Consider the following 18,212-nt stretch of genomic DNA (forward strand, 5'->3'; position numbering starts at 1 on the left):
ACGTCATGAGCTTAAAACGTGAAAATGAAAACATTCAGGGGTGGTCATTTGGATCTTTTGAAAAGCACACTTAAAGGTTCATGACATGGCTCAATTTCATTTTGACCTTTACTTGAGGTACAGATTTGTTTCACTTACAAAATAATAGCTCTTTATGTCATATCTTTTTGACTCAATAGCCATAAAGGTTAGTAACCATAACTGTAATTGAATATGGATATTTGAAAGATGCATTTCAATATCAGGATTAAGTAGAAGAGAGACCCTCAGTTATTTTTTGGGATTTCTTTTCACAACTTCTTAAGGACAGTGCCTACTAATAGCAAAATGTTTTTGCACAGCTTATCATTATGCGGGAAATTAAGCATATCTTGGTAGTGGGTATTGAAATCCAAAAAGGAAATTGGGGGTAACCACGCATTTTTTAGAGATAAGTGAGCAACAGTTATTCTAAAAAGCAGCAAAATACGAAGGAATGTATGGTGCTTTTTTCCAAATTGAAGCTTTATTATCTCTGAAAAATGCATGGTTTCCCCCCAATTTTCTTTTTGGATACCAAAATCACTTGCTAAGTTCTGCTTTCTCCGCATAGTTTTAAAGTGTGCAAAAATATCCCTGTAATAGTAGGCACCACCCATAGGAAACCCGAGTATCTCCAGATGAGCAGAACGTATGCGCGGTGAATCTTTCTTCCAATTAAAAAAATTACTAAAAAATGTTGATCATTTTGTATCTTTGCACTCTAAGTGGTACATATATACCAATCTACACAATTTCCTGCCAGAGAGGAACAAAATTATGACCATTTGCATCCAATCCATCATTATATGGGAGATCCTCCATCAATTAACCCTACAAATTTGAAATATCAAATTTTACATAATTTTGCCACATGACGAGAGGTCAAGCTTGACAATAACAGTTCAACAACATCTGTTGTACACAATGTCTTTTGAGGAATTAATGAGTCATAGGTGTCTTTGAAGTAGCAGTTTCTTCAGTGGTCTGCACAGTTTAAGTATAGCATTCTGAAAAAAAATAATAAAATAAAACCAATATTGTTAATGTACTGTAGCAAGCAGTCAAACAGTCAAACCTCTTGTAACTGATCACAAATTAAATTGAAATAAATTCTGACCTATTAAGGGTTATATTTTTAAAAATGATCTATCATTTCAACAGTCATAAACAGTCACTTCTAGCAAATTTAATGTTGAAATTAGAGGTTGATGGGGTCAACCAAGAAAAAATGACAACAACAACAACAAGAAAACAATTGCCTTTAATCATCATAACAGCTGTTATGCTATTTTAATACACCTGCAATTTTTCTGTTTTAACCCATAACACCTCTCACAGCAAATCTTTATGGCTGTGAAAGTGTTTCATTAGATGAATATAAATGGCCCAGCATAGGTCAGTGTGTTGTCAAAAAATAATATTGATAATAATATATTTTATTAAAAACTGGATCATTCTATAATACAATTCGAGCAATTTGAATGGCTTAGCGGCCATGGTATATGAGCCATTATACCATGCCCGAGAAAAAGAGACCATTAAATTGTCTTCTAATTGTTACTTGCAAAGTGGAATCTGCAAAATCTAGCAATATTTTGTGATTGTTTTTAATAAAACAATTATTCCACTCACGCTTGTTGGATATGACATGATTATAGCCAACTCGGCGCTATGCGCCTCGTTGGCTATCTATCATCTCATATCCAACACGCGCTCGTGGAATAATTGTTAAATATTCCATGTTATAAGTGTAAATAAAAAAATGAGAAAACTCTCATTAATCTCATTCTAGTGAGGTTAAAAGGCTTTTCAAATAATAATAATAATAATAATAATAATAATAATAATAATAATAATAATAATAATAATAATAATAATAATAATAGTAATAATAATAATAATCATAATAATAATAATAATAATAATAATTCTTTATAAATAAATTTATTCTAAAATGGCATGTACACGGAATGCAAAAGCCCCTTAAGATTCGTAAGCTTTTTTCAAGTCAATCGTTCCTTATTATAATACCTACTTGCATGGTGCTATAAAAATCATAACCTCCCTTAGGTAGGTGTTGACCTCCTGTAGGTGGATGTTATGAGTTGGTAATAAATGAAATGACACTCAGGTCAACGATTAATTAGAAAAGCCCCTGCAAGATTGTAAGTTTTAATGCTTGCAAATAAGCTTTCCATGTGTACGATTGTGCCAGTATAATACATACGATACAAACGTGGTGCTATAAAACGTACCTCCCTTAGGTCGATGTTAACCTCCCGTAGCCCGATGTTAACCTCCTTTAGGTCGATATTAACCTCCCGTAGGTCGATGTTACCTGAGCAAATCTTGACTGTTTTCATGGTTCCACGTTTCTTCCACAAATCGAGCGTAAAATCCTTGAGATCAGTGTTCCGACGCCGAGAAACGAAAGTAGAAAGAAAGAACTCTGTATTCTACCATAACGAATCGTAACAAACGTTCGAAGTCTTTATTTCACCGACGTCGTCCACCATTACTACTAAAAGAAAGTGAATGCAGGTCAATTTCCGGTATAATCGGATCTCGGATCGTGGCTGCTCCGAAGAATAACCCGATGACGTCACCTCCCTTAGGCCGATGTTATCTTTTCTCAACCACGTCAATAGGCCAGTCTCTTTAGTAAAATATACAGTCCCTCCTTTCCGTTACAAATGGAACGCTGTTGGCAGGTAATTTTCGGTGGGATTTGCAAGCACTCAAACAACAAATCAACATCGTCTTTTGCAAAACGTAACTTCGTTTTGCGCTCCGTATCGCTCCATGCATTTTCATCAAACCTTTCAAATTTCCAATACGAATATACGGGTCTTGAAGAAAACGTGTCATACAGATAAACAAAATCTTCGTCATCAATAATTTCTTCCGCATTTGCTACAATTAAAGCCTCACGGACTTCACGGAGTCCGCCGCAAGCCATTGTATGAAAGATGAAAATTTTCTTCATACGCGAAGGCATGACGAGAGCAAATCTACAACACGTAATTTGAAAAATGACTTCCATTTAATTCAGTCGTTCGATCTTACAAGTGCGAATTGTAACTGGCAATCAGGGTCTAATACCTTAATCAAATTAGAACTTCACTTGGACAACCAACACAACACAATGTCTGCTGATATTTAAGTCTAAAATTAAAACAACGTCTTACTTGATGTTGGATGTTTTAAACTGCGTTTCCAAACGTCCTCGCAGTCGGGTAAACGAAGAAATTGTAATTTCTTCTTCAAATGAACGTTTGCGTCCCAGAAAGTAACTACCACTTTAAAAATTTACCTACTGCACTAACAATTAACAAAGAAAAAATAAAAGAACAATCGATGTTCGAGAATAAAGACAGACAGCAACCGAACGTCGCCCTGCAGATGCTAAATCACTTCAAAATCGACAACACGACGGCGTTCTCGACTTAGTCTTTCTCGGCTTTTACCTCTGCCCGCGCCGTCCTCAATTGCCTGATTTCATACCGTGGGGGTCTGGGTACGAGTCTGTGTATTATGGGATATGGGACTCAACACCCACATAGCCAGAAAGAGCACACCGAACTTTACAACATCCTTAAGGTTGGTGTTAATCAAGCTAATATTAGGAAAGATACAGCCATTCAAAAACTCCAAATTTTACTAAGAAATGTATGGAACGCCGGACGTGACGGACGATTTGTCCGGTTCTTAGTAAATTCTTTAAGTTTTTGAATGGCTGTATCTCTGCTATTCTGAATGGCTTTTTACTTAGAGTTCAATTTGTTCTAATCTTTGAGGTTGAATAACAGTTTTCTGTTTTTATCTGCATGTTATTGCCTGACTATTTTAGTGGCAGTGGGTGGATTTTAGTATAGTTGCACAAAATAGACTGTATTTATTGGTTTGTGAAGAACTTTGTTGTACACGAAGAAGACATTAAAACTGTAATGGCTTCACTGTAGCTCCAATGGATATTTGATGCGTTACTTTTCAATGACGCATGGATTAAATGAGACGTCGTTAATTTTGCGTTGTTGAGATTATTCCACAAAGCACAAGCAAATGTCTGTCAATCCTTTGTTCTTCTCCAAACTATTGTGAAATTTCAGTCCTAGTTTTGTCTCTCTCCCTACCATACCACCCAGAAAAGAAACTTGGAGTATTGCTACACACCAGTGGGGGAGATACCAGTTGATCTCCAGGCTACCCCCAGGGCAGAGCGAATGACGAGTAAAGTTTCTTATCGAAGGAAAAGCCTACATGTACATTTCGATGATCTACCCACACTCAAAGTAACTACCCTCCTATATTCGGTCGAAAACCTCTCCACTAGATACAGTACAGCCCATGCATTCTAGTTGTCTGCCTAATTGGCGTTTTTGGTCTTAAAATACCTGACCTTCCTTATCAGAAGAAAGTGTTACTAGATGTTTAGCAGCTCGATCGCGTCTGATCACCAGCAAACGTCTGAGAATTAAATCCAAGTGTTATTTAACAAGTCGGCGACAGTTTCCTGTGGTCAAGACTCTTGTAGATGGTAAAATGACGTCATGAAATTTTTAAAACTCAAGTGGAACCACAAGCTGTAGGTTTCATCACCAAGTTTGAAAAACCGCCTTCAATTTGTTTTTTACAATAACATGGAAAAAGTACTAGCGGAATTGGCTTTATTTTCTGTTGAAACTCGTACCCAGGGTCCTGTCTCTTAGAGGGTCCTTTGTCGAGCGAGGAAGAGAGAAAACCCTGGGAATAAGGTTGAGAAAGAGCGCGCGTCACATCTGACGTCATTTTTGTTAAGCTGTCATTATACATTGAAGCTTTTAGCTGAAACTTGTGTGCAACGGTGCTGCAAAACACGGCACGAAGTGGTGTTACACGGTGAAACTCTTGTTTTTTCACCACTGCGACCGTTGCTAGCGGTTGCACAAGTAGAAAGTGGTTCTACTTTTCGTGAAACTTGTCTCGCAACGGAAGTTCGAAAAAGTTTCACGAAACCGACCTTGTTACATGGTGCAACACCTGCTGAAACTTGTTTTGCTGCGCTGTTGTACACAATTTTCGGCTAAAAGTTTCAACGTGTAACGGCGACTTTATAGACAATAGCTACAGGCCAACCAAAGCGCGGGAATTTCGCCAGTTATTGTAAAAATCTGTGATAGGTAGAACCTCTCAATTGTTCATTTTCAAGCGAACAAATGCCGCTGCTGAAAATGGAGCCTACACTCTCGGTTCTATTTCTATGGTGCCAAGCGTTATGGCGATGCCACCCTACAAGTTCTTAATTAGTTTGACAAATTTATGACGTGTTTTTGACCACTTGTTGGTCCCGGCTTCAAATGGCCATTAAAAAATACAGGAAGTGTGCGACTTTCACGTTCGCCATAGCGATCAGGACAGTTCAAACTGAAACCATTAGAAAGCCCTGTCAAAAACATGCCACAAAATTGTCAAAAGGAGATTGGCAGCGTGACGTTACTCAGTGTGTTCATACTTCTGAGAAGCAGAATGAACTCATCGCACACTGAACAAATTGAATTCTCGTGAATTTTAGGTCGTATGTCTTCCTTCTGTTTCATGGTTTTTGAACATAAAAAGTCGATTCTGATAACAAGTGAGGAATACCCAACGATTCATCTCGGTGGATATCTGTTCGGAAACCCTTAATCGCCTGAGAAATTTGGATTCAGTTGTTAGTTGTTCCCTGAAACTTTCTGCATCTTTAATTTTAAGCTAAAGCATGCGAACACCTCAAACTATGTTACCTAATGCACAAATATGCCTTTAAAACGCCGGAAAATGTTTGCGAACACAAAAGACACAGTAAGTTAAGTATTTTGCTTAAATATTCGTTGAGTGCCCTTGACAAGTTAACCGTCCTAATAGATTTGAAACGATTTCGCTTCATTTATTTCCATGTTTGCAGACATGCCTAGCAGTTGGCAAGGCATTACCTCAAGTATCGCAACGGCCTTCCTGAGAGAGCAGCGTGTATCATTATTAAGATAAGGCATAAAATTAAGGTATATCATACTATGTGAAAATAATTATGGTTCCTCCGGCGAGACTCGAACCTGGTCTCCTGCAGGGGCGGGTTGTTCGAAAGCCAATTAACGCTAATCTGCGATTTATAATTAATGGAGGTTTTCATCTCGCTCTCTAGAAGTGATTTCAAACCCTAATTTCAAGCTAAAGGCAAAGAAAAGCCTAAGTCAAAACTGACGGCCAAAACTCTTTTGGAAGAATCTTTATCGATTAGTTATGAAACCCGAATCAAAGCGCACGTTAATCCAGGACTAACTTAATCGGGCTTCGAACAACTGGGCCCTGGCTTCAAGACAGGCGCGATGACCACTACAGCACAGGAAAACAAGTGTATGAAATGGTTTAATTGCCTGTGGTGTATTCGTTATCACCCAGGACTCGAGAGCTAATGAGTTTCAGTCCTTAAACCGGCAAACCACATTATTTTCACACTTTGTTCAGTGTATCTTGCTTATGATTATACGTTTACTTAATTCGTTCCTTATAAATATAGCAAATCTTTACAGCGATCCTATTGAAAATATGGTTGATTCACTTAGAATATTCGTTGATGTCTGCGGTTTCACCCATTTTTCCGATTAACCTGGCATTGCAGAAATTATTCTATCTTACCCAGAATGACTTTCTGACCGACTTCTAAAAGAGTTAATAGATGCCATAGTTCAGGCCAGTTTTATTTTTGAAAGATGAGAAGATTATGTTTACGTGTATTTTATCTAAATCTCAATCTCAAGCCAAAGCAACATAACTCTTTCTTGGTAAATTTAAATTCAGTGCGTCCCAAATCCCATCAAAATCTACGTTTGGCAGTAGTTCACTGCAACGGCAGTAAAAATACTGCAACGCACATGACCGCAACCTAAGAGCCATCAGAACCTGCCAGTAATTAAGCACTCAAGCCCATCGATAAGACAAAGGAAGCTTTCCATTAGCGATAATTCCTGAGTTATTATCTCAACAAATTAATAATTAACCTTGTTATAACAAATTGCATTAGCCAAAGTGTGGAGCTTTAGTTAGATTCTTCGATAAACAACGCGAGAGAAACTGAATATCGTTGTCTTTACTTCAAAGGCTGGAAAGTCGATTTTCTCCGCTAACATGAACAAGATAGCCGTTTTGCTTGTTCTGTTGGCTTTAGCCACGCTGCAAATCGACGCCAAAAAGTCTAAAAAGCACGAACCGAAAAAAAAGGAGAAGAAACAAAGCGAAGAGCAGATCGATTCCGATGACGAACCAGAAGTCAGGAATATCTTTCCTGGATTCGCTATTCGCATTCCGGTTCCTGATTTTGGCATCTTGTCGAACATGAGGGAACGTCTGGATGATCTCTTTACGGGAAAACAGCCAGTGGGTCTGACTGACTTCGTCCCAGGCGATAAATCTAAACTGAAAAATCTGAAAACCACGACAAAGGTGAAGAACTCTACTCGTGGTCCGTTCAAGACATACACTGTTACTTCAGAGACTGTTTCCACGGACAACAAGACCTCGCCACGAGTTGTGTCCAAAGTTTTCAAGCAACTCACCACCCTGGACAAAAACAAACTTCTGAAGGGTAAAGATGGGAAAAGCAAGATTCCTTTGGTGGAGTTTGAGCTTGGACTGTTAGGGCCTGCAGTCTTCAATGATGCTAAGGGAGAGGTAAGTCATTGTTGAAGCTTTTTTACTCGGTTTTTTATTTCCTTAGATCTTAAATACGGGCGTTGAATGGATGTTAAATTTCGATAAATTAGCCATTGCACGTGTATTATCGCCGAACATTTTCTTTATTGATACAAAGAGCACGAACATTGGTGAAACTGTCTATATTTGTTGGAAATTATTCGACTGAATAAGTATCCAAAATAACGAAGCTGCAATTTTGCAAGAATTATACAATTTGACGATACAAATTGATGCGTGTTCATAATGTAGTCTTTACATATGTTTCGCATTATGGAATTAATGTAAATTTTTCAGAAGATTGCCCTCCAGCAACGTGCATTATATTTCAGTAGCTCTCTGTGTTGGTTACAGGTTATCCAATGTTTATTTGCATCTTGTTACTACGGAATGTTTTTAGTTATATAAATAAAAATTCCCAAGGCTAAAATGTTGCATTTAATTCCTCGCGAAGCGAGGTTAATTAATTTGTCGGCCCAAGCGGAGCTAAGCCGCGCGAATTCGAGCGAAAACTATATTTATATATAGATATAGTTATATCGTTGAAGATGTCCGCACTGTTGCCTAGCAACAGTGAAAAACAAAGTATGAATGATGTCAGACTTTCTGGCGTCGTCTGGAGCAAATTTGCATACATCGGAAAAAATATGCGTGCAGGATTAAATTTCAACTGCAATGTTTATCAATATTCACTGGATACAGAACTACCTCTCCAGAATCTTTTCCCTTTCTTTTAGAAATCCTTTTTGTGAAAGATTGCATCGAAGAAATTACACGTTTTGTGGCAGCGGTAAAATAATTTTCCGTGGGAAATAAATTCATCGAACACGACAGCGCTGCACGCCCGTTGTTTATTACGTTGCGTCAGAAATAGATTTTCAACCGCAAACTAGCCTGTGGAACTACGAACAGACCATGCCCATCAATAAGAAAATGCTATGCCCTTTTAATCTCCTCATTTGATGCTACAATACGAGTAAAGAGGGTTTTGCACCCAACTTCGGGAGGTTTTGCGAGTCACGTATTTCTAGTTTCAAAACTGAAAGACAATAAAGATAAAGAATTGGGAAAAAAAGGATTTTCTTAGTGATGAATAGCAGAGGATGTCAAGCGTAAGATCTGATTTGATCTTTAGGTGATCGTAGTTACTAAAACAAGCAATGACCTAAAATGATCTAAATGACCTAAAATGACCTAAAATGACCTAAAATGACCTAAAATGATGTAAAATAAATCTGAAATATTCTTAAATGATCTAAATGATATGAAACCAAGATAAAATTACAGAATTACAGAACTGAGTGCTTATCAAAGTAAAGGCTGATACCAGGAAGCTGCTGTGAACTGCCGGAAAGTCAGAAGAATACTCGAAAAGTGCCGATGGTTGCACGTAAGCTAATTCGATGACAAAAGAGAGATTAAGCACCACGTTTACGGCAAACGGCAAACGTGAGATTCGCGTTTTATGTTTTCTTAAAAATATGAGTACGTAGATGAAAATAGTACAAGATAATTCTGGCCTTTAATTCTAATGCAAAAACACTCAATTTTTCTGAGAAACTGAAAACAGGGATCGGCAAATGAGGGATAAACATGGTCACGTGGTCATTTCTGCCGTCTGCCGTTTGCCGTAAACGTGGTGATTAATCTCTTTAAAGTTGCGTAAACAAACCGCACTAGAGCGAATCTCTTTTTTTTTTTTTTGGTCGGTCTGAAAGACCCAAAAATATCGGCACTGACCAATTTTTTTCGGGTTCGTTTTCCGGTCGCACATTAAAAGCCACATGACAAGGCGGAATACTTGTGTAAACACTGATAAAACGCTTTTGTAAACAATGTAAAGGCATATCTGTGCATCAATAGGCCTTATCACGGTTTTTGGTATTTTTTCCCGCGAACTATTTTTAGTAGCAGTTCACGGCTGGCTCGCTATGCAGGCAAATGTATGAAAAATTCAAAACACGACTGGACGCTTTCTGGCACAGCTACGTCCCTCCAATGTTTTTCTCTCAATCCTCTTTCTAGTGCTAAAAGTTTCCAATTCATGAATTTTTTAGAAGCGATGTTTTATCAAAATTATTTGACATCGGATCAATCAGTAACCAATCAATCAATAATCTTTATTTATACACGATAAGTATTAAAGCGACGCTTCGCTTGTGGGGTCGTGTCTAAATAATTAAATAAGATAGCTAATGAATTAGAAAATAAATAGGATATACACCAGCTAAAATCATATAGCTACTTACTACATACAAGTCTAAAACGATAAAAGCTTAAAATTCTAAAGTACAAGGTAGATTTTCATTCAAACACTGTTCAGTTTTCAAGCCTGTTTACCTACTCGTCAAGATGTTGCCGAAAACCGTGATAAGGCCTATTTCCTTAAAAAAAAAACACGCAGTTAACAAGTCAAGGGTAGCGCATGAATAAAAGATAACTCTGTGCCAGTTCCATATAAAATAGCTGCATCAATCAAAACCGCGTTGCTGGGCGAAACATAGAACTTCGCTTCGTACCAGTCAAAACCGCGTTGCTGGGGAAAAACTAGGCCACTAGTACCAATCAAAATCACGTTGCTGAGCGAAACCTGGAACTTCGCACCAATCAAAACCACGTTGCTGGGGAAAATCTAGACACTTTGCATCAATCAAAGCCGCGGTTGTAATACAGTAATTATCGGGAATTTCCCCGAAGAAGTCTCCGGTAGAGAAGAAACGCGTCGGAAATAAGCTACAAGAAGTCTTCTGTTGTGCTGCTCACTAGTCGTTGTTATAAAATTAAAAAAATAAAATCATTTTAGATCATTTTAGGTCATTTTAGATCATTTTAAATTTATTTTAGATCATATTTGGTCATTTTAGGTCATTTTAGATTCATATTAGGTCATTTTAGGTCATTTCAGATCATTTTAGATCATTTTAGGTCATTCCTGGTTTTAGTAACTACGTTTAGGTGATACTGACGTTTTCACCGGTACCTGCAATATAACCTGCTAGACTTAAAATAATTTTCAAGTCCAAATTATGACTTTTTTTAACCATGACAAAAATATCTGTAACACAAGCAACATATCATAAAAATTTTGAGAGCAGAAAAAGTATAATTTATATAACCGTGAATTGGTGTCAGAATGAAGTTCGAAACGGCCTGACACCAAATTTAAAAGCTGCTCAATATGTAGAGGTTTTTTGTAGACTGCTCTCACCGTCATTGCTCCCCAATCCCCCGGTTTAATATACATTCAGGCCACTGGTGGAGAGCGGATTATCGATCTCTTACATTTGGCACTGTGATAAGCTATAAATTGAGTAGTGACCATCCAAAACAAATATCAAGTTGAATTGTTTGATAACTGATAACTGGAAGAGCTTGTAAATATAGTAAGTAAGTAAGTGAACTTTATTTAGACAGGGTGGCCCAATCAGCTACGGGGCTGTTATCCTGAGGGGCCCTGTATACACCTAAAATAATTATTATTATGGTATGAGAAAAAAATTACAATATATATGACTCAAACACTTTTGGGTTAAAATATCATAGGATAGAAAAAATAAATAAAGACATTTGCACACTAAGAGAAAAATCTATACAAAATCGTGTCTCATCATTAGTCGCTTAAAAGCCTCCAAGGACGCTGCCCGTTTGTATGTTTCAGGTAACGAATTAAATAAAATCGCTCCGGAGTATCTAAAAGTTCTCTTCCCGAGGCTAAGTTTGGGTCTTGAAGGATGAATGTCTTCACGCCGACGTGTATTGTAACTATGGAAACTGTGGTTTCTGTTAAAATAATCGGAAAGATACCGGGGCACTAAATCATTAAGACATTTAAATATGGTAACGATCCGTGCCGTATACGTCCTGACGTGCGTTTTCTTGAAATGTTTCGTAACATTTCGGGATCGAAAAACTGTTTTATGTGCACAGTATTCATTACAATAAATTCTATTTTTAATAACTTTGAAAGCTAGCAACGTTGAAAAAGTTGTAAGATTTTCTGGTCCGAAGAGTCTGTGGGGAGTCAGATACAGGGCAATGACTCCAAACAGTATAAAGTTCTAAAATAATAGTGGGTTTGGACAGGGAATGGCCAATTCATCCCCAATAAAAATGTAATCTAGTATGTTTTGCTAGAAACATTGCATTAAATTTCAATGTGAAAGCAACCTTCTTACTGTGCTATTCAACAAGGGGGAAGGGGTGAGAGGCGTGAACATCGAAACTCAGGAGCTCCTTCATTTGGCTCAATCGAGTGAGAGTATAGATACCGATAAAAAAATGGTCCTAACGTGCACAGGGCTATTAATGATATCGAAGACGTAAGGAACAACTCTACCGTTTAGTGATAAAATAAATAATTGCAAAGAGGTTTTAGATTTACTAGAACGGGAGAGGCTTTCCGTCTTTGGAACTTGGAACTTTATTTTACGTGGCACTCCACTTAGCTAAAAGCTACTTTACAGGAAGCCCACCAATAAACAAAAATCATTACAAAAACAAAAAGAAAGATAAAAATTAGCTAACAATCTAAAATCTAAACATTTAAAAATCTAAAATATCTAGGAAATCTAATCATTCACGAATCAACACATGTGTAATTACAAATTAAAATTTACAATTTCAAGAGCTAACAGCGATAATAACAATTTTAAAATGCTGCATGACGAATACTTCTTAAAAGTTCCCTTGTGCCGGCCATGCTGGGAATCGAGTCCGGCAGCGCATTCCATGTCTTTGCGGCGAAGTACCAAAAAGACCTAAGACCATGCTTGGTGCTTCTTAGTTCGGGCAATGAGAGCATGTTTGTGCTCCTTAAGTTATATTTTGTGTCCTTTACTTTGAGTAGGTTTGTAATGGGGGTCGGTGCCCTCTCCTGGAAGCAATTATTTATTGTGATCAACATGTCCTGGATACGACGTCCCTCTAGTGTGCTATGCAAACCGATCCAACTTAGCAATCTTTCTTTGGTTCGCAAAAATTTATACTTTAATAACTGAAAGTTGATTCGTATGTCTGTGTATTTCAGAAATGCAGTACAGCCAAAAATTGCAAGGAAACAGGAATGTACTGTGACGCGTTTTTTAACGTCTGCAAAAAGCTTTTGGACCCTGGGGCAACCTGCACACAGAAGGGACAGTGCGACAGCAAGGGCGGGAAATACAGATGCACCTGGGGCCGCTGTTTTGCAAATTCTGCGGAAGGAAGTCTAGGTTTCACAATCCCTTTTTATAACTGTCTGATATCAAGAGATGTCGCATCTGATTATCGCGGCTGTACAATAGAGCCGCTTTCATTTAAATGCTGTAAAACCAAAAACCAAGTAATTACTCTCGTCAACTACAACAGACGCAAATGTTGTAATGAACTAATCAGAACTGAAGCAAATACGTATAACCGGCTCATGCGAGCACGTCACGATTGGTTTCGTTTTTGTTGCTGATTAGATGAGAAAGTGGCGCGAGTTTTGCTAAAGAATTACAGAACGAACTGAAGGTGATGTCACCTGAGACAACTTTTAAAGACGATTTTAACTAATTTTTGACGCGGACAAAAAGTCAAAAACTTGTTAAATAAGGTTCTCACCTCAACATTCTTTTCCATAGACGTATTTACTTCTCATCGAGTCTTATACTTAAGTAGTTTATAGGTAAGGGTTAGGCATTCGGATAGTTTACAGGACAACTGAAAAGTACTCCATGTGCAACCACTTCGTTTCATTGCACGTCACGCTATAATTACAGAGGACCCTCGATTTAACGAACCTCTATATAAAAGGAAGACCTCGGTATAAGGCCCAGCTTTTTAAAATGTATGGAACAAAACCTCGATATCCGGAACCCTCGATATAAAGACCCATTTCCCTAGTCCCTCGGCAATTCGTTAAATCGAGGTTCCACTGTACTTCGTTTGCCATGATGTACTGTTCATCAACCTGAGGAAAACCACAAAACATTTAATTTCCTCCCAGGGTTAGAAAACCTCCCAAAAAAATTACGCTTAATGACATAAACGACCAAAGATGGTTAAAAGAGTGAGGTGTGCAGGGCCAGTTAACAATGACAGGAACTATCAGCAGGGTTTAACCTCTCTTGCTTAAAGATGACCAAACCAAGACAGATTGAAGACCACCACCCCTAAGAAAATATTTCTCTCTGTAGGTACTTTCTGTGACGCAGACAGGGAATGTCATTCCGAAGAAGAGCTGAGTTGCCAAGAGCAGTCTGACATCAGTCGCTTCAGTGGGGTGTGTATGGCCAAGCTGGATGAGGGAGCCACATGTGGTAACGCCATTCGCAGCATGTTTGATGTTGGTTTGTTCAGACGGAGTGAAGATCCATCCAACGTCTGCAAGAAAGGATTGTCCTGCAGGACTGTTGGGTAGGAGGCTGATCTAATGTCAGCTTTGTTAGTTATTTGTTGATGATCGTTTAATGATCAAAGTGATAAAACAATGCTTCTTAGGGGTAGCAAATTGTAAATTAGATCAGTTTTCTGCAAGCTCTAGGCTAGTGCCGGTCGATAGCCACGTACTTTAGCACATTGGGACTTTCTCATACGGTTCGCGAAAGGTTAATCCAGACGAATTGAACGACTTAAAAAGAAGCCAGTACTGTATTCGTTAGGTTTGTACAGGTCGGCTCCTAAATCATGTTCATTCACTCATTTTTATGTTTGAAATGCGCGACTGAAAACCTTTTTTGAGTTACATTTTTTACTGGTGGACATTTTTGAGAGGATAAGGGTTAAGAAGGGGCTTTTATTGTTTAGGTTTTATACATAAGGAGAACAATTAAATATTTGGGGTTACGTTCGAATTCTGGCCGTTGGACTTTTCTGGGGTCCAGTTTTATTGTAATAGAAGATTTCTTTTGTTGGTTTCACTACGTGACCTCATTCGCACCACTTCTACACTAATATTCCTGTGTACTCCCCTCCCCCATCCCCCCGAGGTGGTAACTACCAAATGTCCCAATATCGTTACATACAACTACTCTTTTGAAGTGTTTCTGGTTTGTTGTTTGTCTTCAGCTTCTTCGGACGCAAAGTTTGCATGAGAGATTCCACGGAACTCACCACAGAAGAGTCACAGTCGATTGAGGATAAAGAGTCACAGTCGATTGACGATGAAGAGTCAAAGTCGATTGACGACGAAGAGTCAAAGTCGATTGACGATGAAGAGTTAAAGTCGATTGACGATGAAAAGTCAAAGTTGATTGACGATGAAGAGTCAAAGTCGATTGACGCTGAAACGTCCGGCAAGGAGGCAGAAACAAGCCGGGAAAAGAAAGAAGACAAGAGCAAAAAACTGAAATTCTAATGCAGATTTAAACTGTGGAAGCTATATGCACGAATAAAACGTTGATAATGTCTTGAGTAATGTTCTCAAATTAATTAGCGTTCCCCAGTCTAGTAACTGCTCTTCTCGGCCTAAATTGCCAACGCCAAACAAACATCTACAAAATTAAAGTATAAAGATCTGTCATGAAAACCTTGCCTTAAGTAAGCCAAAAAATGTAAGTTAACGCTTAAGCTATGATCGAGGTTGATTGGAGCAAACATAATCATAACCCGGGATCATCCATAGGTCGGAAAATCAATTGCGGACGCTCATCTAGCATAAACAATAAAAGCTCAATCACTTACGCGTTTTTTTTCCTGTGCACGCGATGGATTGTTTCATTGAAGAGCTGGTCATATTTTTCGTACCACTACAGCTGCCCACCAGGAACAACAGAACTAAACATGATGCCAATAGTCTTATTTTTAATAACATTTTATGACATTTTCATAAACAAAGCAATAGCCTTTTGTGTCTGCGCAAAACCTTGTAATATTTTATTGCAGCTGTTGATGGTCCTCGACCAAGATGGCGAGATTACAGAGCATATGTCGTGATTGCCATTTTTATTATTATCGGTCTTTGGTTTTCAAGGTGATCTCGCACGGTTCATCGTAAACATATCGATTGGCGAAAACAAAATCTCAAATTTTCGCATTAAGACAATTTTATTACGGCCATGAAAGACAGAGCCCACGTTACCTGCTCCACTTGGCCAGCGTTTTTCGTTTCTCGTTGTTTCTCGGCTGAACGCTAGACAAAGAGAAAGAGGCTCTGGACATAAATCTAACTAAAACCCTGCCTTTGGAGAGGGCCTTCGCGCAGAAAACATCGAAAGAAAAGAAAATACCGAGAACGAAAATATTATTATCTGTAGTAGTGTTCCTATCTAAAGAATTCCAATAAAGCTTTGCTGTAACTTAACCGTCAATAATCGGATAGCTTCCTGTCTTTCAGAAGGGCGCATTCACTTTGCTGCTTCCATTGTTTTAAATAGCTGGTACCAGTTTTTACCAACAAGTGAACACCTTGCTAATACGAACAGGAGAAAAAATAATTACTAAAAAACAACTTCGTTATTGGCAATTAATTTTTCTCATCTTGAAACATGGAAAAAGTACGAGCGAAATTGGCTTTATTTTTTGTTGAAACACGTACCCAGGTTTCTATCTCTTGGAGGGTCCTTTGTCGACCAAGGAAGAGAGAAAACCCTGGGAATGAGGTTAAGAGAGAGTGTGCGTCAAATCTGACGTCATTTTTATCTGTGCTCTTAAGCTGTCATTATACATTGAAACTTTTAGCTGAAACTTGTGTGCAACGGCGCTGCGAAACACGGTACGAAGTGGTGTTACACGGTGAAACTCTTGTTTTTTCACCCTTGCGACCGTTGCGAGCCGTTGCACAAGTAGAAAGCCGTTCTACTTTTCGTGAAACTTGTCTCGCAACGGAAGTTCGAAAAAGTTCCGCGAAACCGACCTTGTTACATGGTGCAACGCCTGCTGAAACTTGTTTTGCTACGCCTTTGTACACAAGCTTCGGCTAAAAGTTTCAACGTGTAACGGCGACTTTATAGACAATAGCTACAAGCCAATCAAAGCGCCGGAATTTTGCCAGTTATTGTAAAAATCTGTGATAGATAGAACCTCTCAATTGTTTATTTCCAAGGGAACACATGTTGCTACTGAAAACGGAGCCTTCACTCTCGGTTCTATTTCTTTGGTGCTAAGCGTTATGGCGATGCCACCCTGCAAGTTCTTAATTAGTTTGACAAATTTATGACGTCTTTTTGACCACTTGTTGGTCCCGGCTCCAGTTTCAAATGGCCATTGAAAATACAGGAACTGTGTGATTTTCACGTTCGCCATAGCGACCAGGACAGTTAAAACTGAAGCCATTAGAAAGCCCTGTCAAAAACATGCCATAAAATTGTCAAAAGGAGATTGGCAGCGTGACGTTACTCAGTGTGTTCATACTTCTGAGAGGCAGAATGAACTAACGGCACCCTGGGCGCATTGAATTCTCGTCAATTTTAGGTCGTATGTCTGCCTTCTGTCTCATGGTTTTTGAACAAAAAAAGTCGATTCTGATAACAAGTAAGGAACACCTAACAATTCATCTCGGTAGATATCTGCTCGGAAAACCTTAATCGCCTGAGAAATTTGGATTCAGTTGTTAGTTGTTCCCTGAAACTTTCTGCAACTTTAATTTTAAGCTAAAGCATCCGAACACTTCAAACCATGTTACCTAATGCACAAACATGCCTTTAAAACTTCGGAAAAATGTTTGCAAACACAAAAGACGCAGTAAGTTAAGTATTTTGCTTAAATGTTCGTTGAGTGCCCTTGACAAGTTAACCTTCCTAATAGATTTGAAACGATTTCGTCACTTCATTTATTTCCATCTTTGCAGACATGCTTAGCAGTTGGCATGGCATTACCTCAAGTATCGCAACGGCCTTCCTGAAAGAACAGCGTGTATCATTATTAAAATAAGGCATAAAATTAATATACATCATACTATGTGAAAATACGGTTCCTCCGGCGAGGCTCGAACCTAGTCTCCCTCAAGGGCGGGTTGTTCGAAAGCCAATTAACGCTAATCTGCGATTTATAATTAATGGAGGTTTTCATCTCGCTCTTTAAAAGTGATTTCAAAGCCTAATTTCAAGCTAAAGGCAAAGAAAAGCTCAAGTCAAAACTGACGGTCAAAACTCTTTTGGAAGAATCTTTATCGATTAGTTATTAAACCCGAATCAAAGATCACGTTAATCCAGGATTAGCTTAATGGGGCTTCGAACAACTGGGCCCTGGCTTCAAGACAGGCGCGATGACCACTACACCACAGGAAATCAAGTGTATGAAATGGTTTAATTGCCTGTGGTGTAGTCGTTATCACGCAGGACTCGAGAGCTAATGAGTTTACTTAATTCGTTTACTTAATTCGTTCCTTATAGTTATAGCAAATCTTTACAGCGATCCTTTTAAAAATATGGTTGATTCACTTAGAATATTCGTTGATGTCTGTTTCACACATGTATCCGATTAACGTGGCATCTTACCCAGAATGACCTTCTGACCGACTTCTAAAAGGGTTAATAGATGCCATAGTTCAAGTGACTTTTATTTGTGGAAGATGACAAGATTCT

The 18,212-nt window shown here is 38.4% G+C and overlaps 1 protein-coding gene and 1 long non-coding RNA gene across 2 annotated transcripts; one reads left to right on the top strand and one right to left on the bottom strand.

Moving 5' to 3' along the window:
- Positions 1–712: 712 nt before the first annotated feature.
- Positions 713–2,655, bottom strand: LOC146474792 (uncharacterized). Its single transcript, XR_014866070.1, has 2 exons — positions 2,277–2,655; positions 713–1,028 (listed from the first exon to the last, which is right to left on the bottom strand). It is a non-coding gene; the product is annotated as an uncharacterized LOC146474792 (long non-coding RNA).
- Positions 2,656–7,073: 4,418 nt separating this feature from the next.
- Positions 7,074–15,046, top strand: LOC146474793 (uncharacterized). The gene is made up of 4 exons (XM_085116822.1): positions 7,074–7,707; positions 12,755–12,938; positions 13,887–14,106; positions 14,758–15,046. The coding sequence occupies exons 1-4, from the start codon at positions 7,165–7,167 to the stop codon at positions 15,044–15,046; spliced, it is 1,236 nt and encodes a 411-aa protein (XP_084972948.1). The 5' UTR covers positions 7,074–7,164.
- Positions 15,047–18,212: the final 3,166 nt, after the last annotated feature.

This window comes from Pavona decussata, unplaced genomic scaffold, assembly GCF_977016875.1.
Source record: "Pavona decussata unplaced genomic scaffold, jaPavDecu1.1 SCAFFOLD_87, whole genome shotgun sequence".
In the NCBI taxonomy this organism is placed as follows: domain Eukaryota; kingdom Metazoa; phylum Cnidaria; class Anthozoa; order Scleractinia; family Agariciidae; genus Pavona; species Pavona decussata.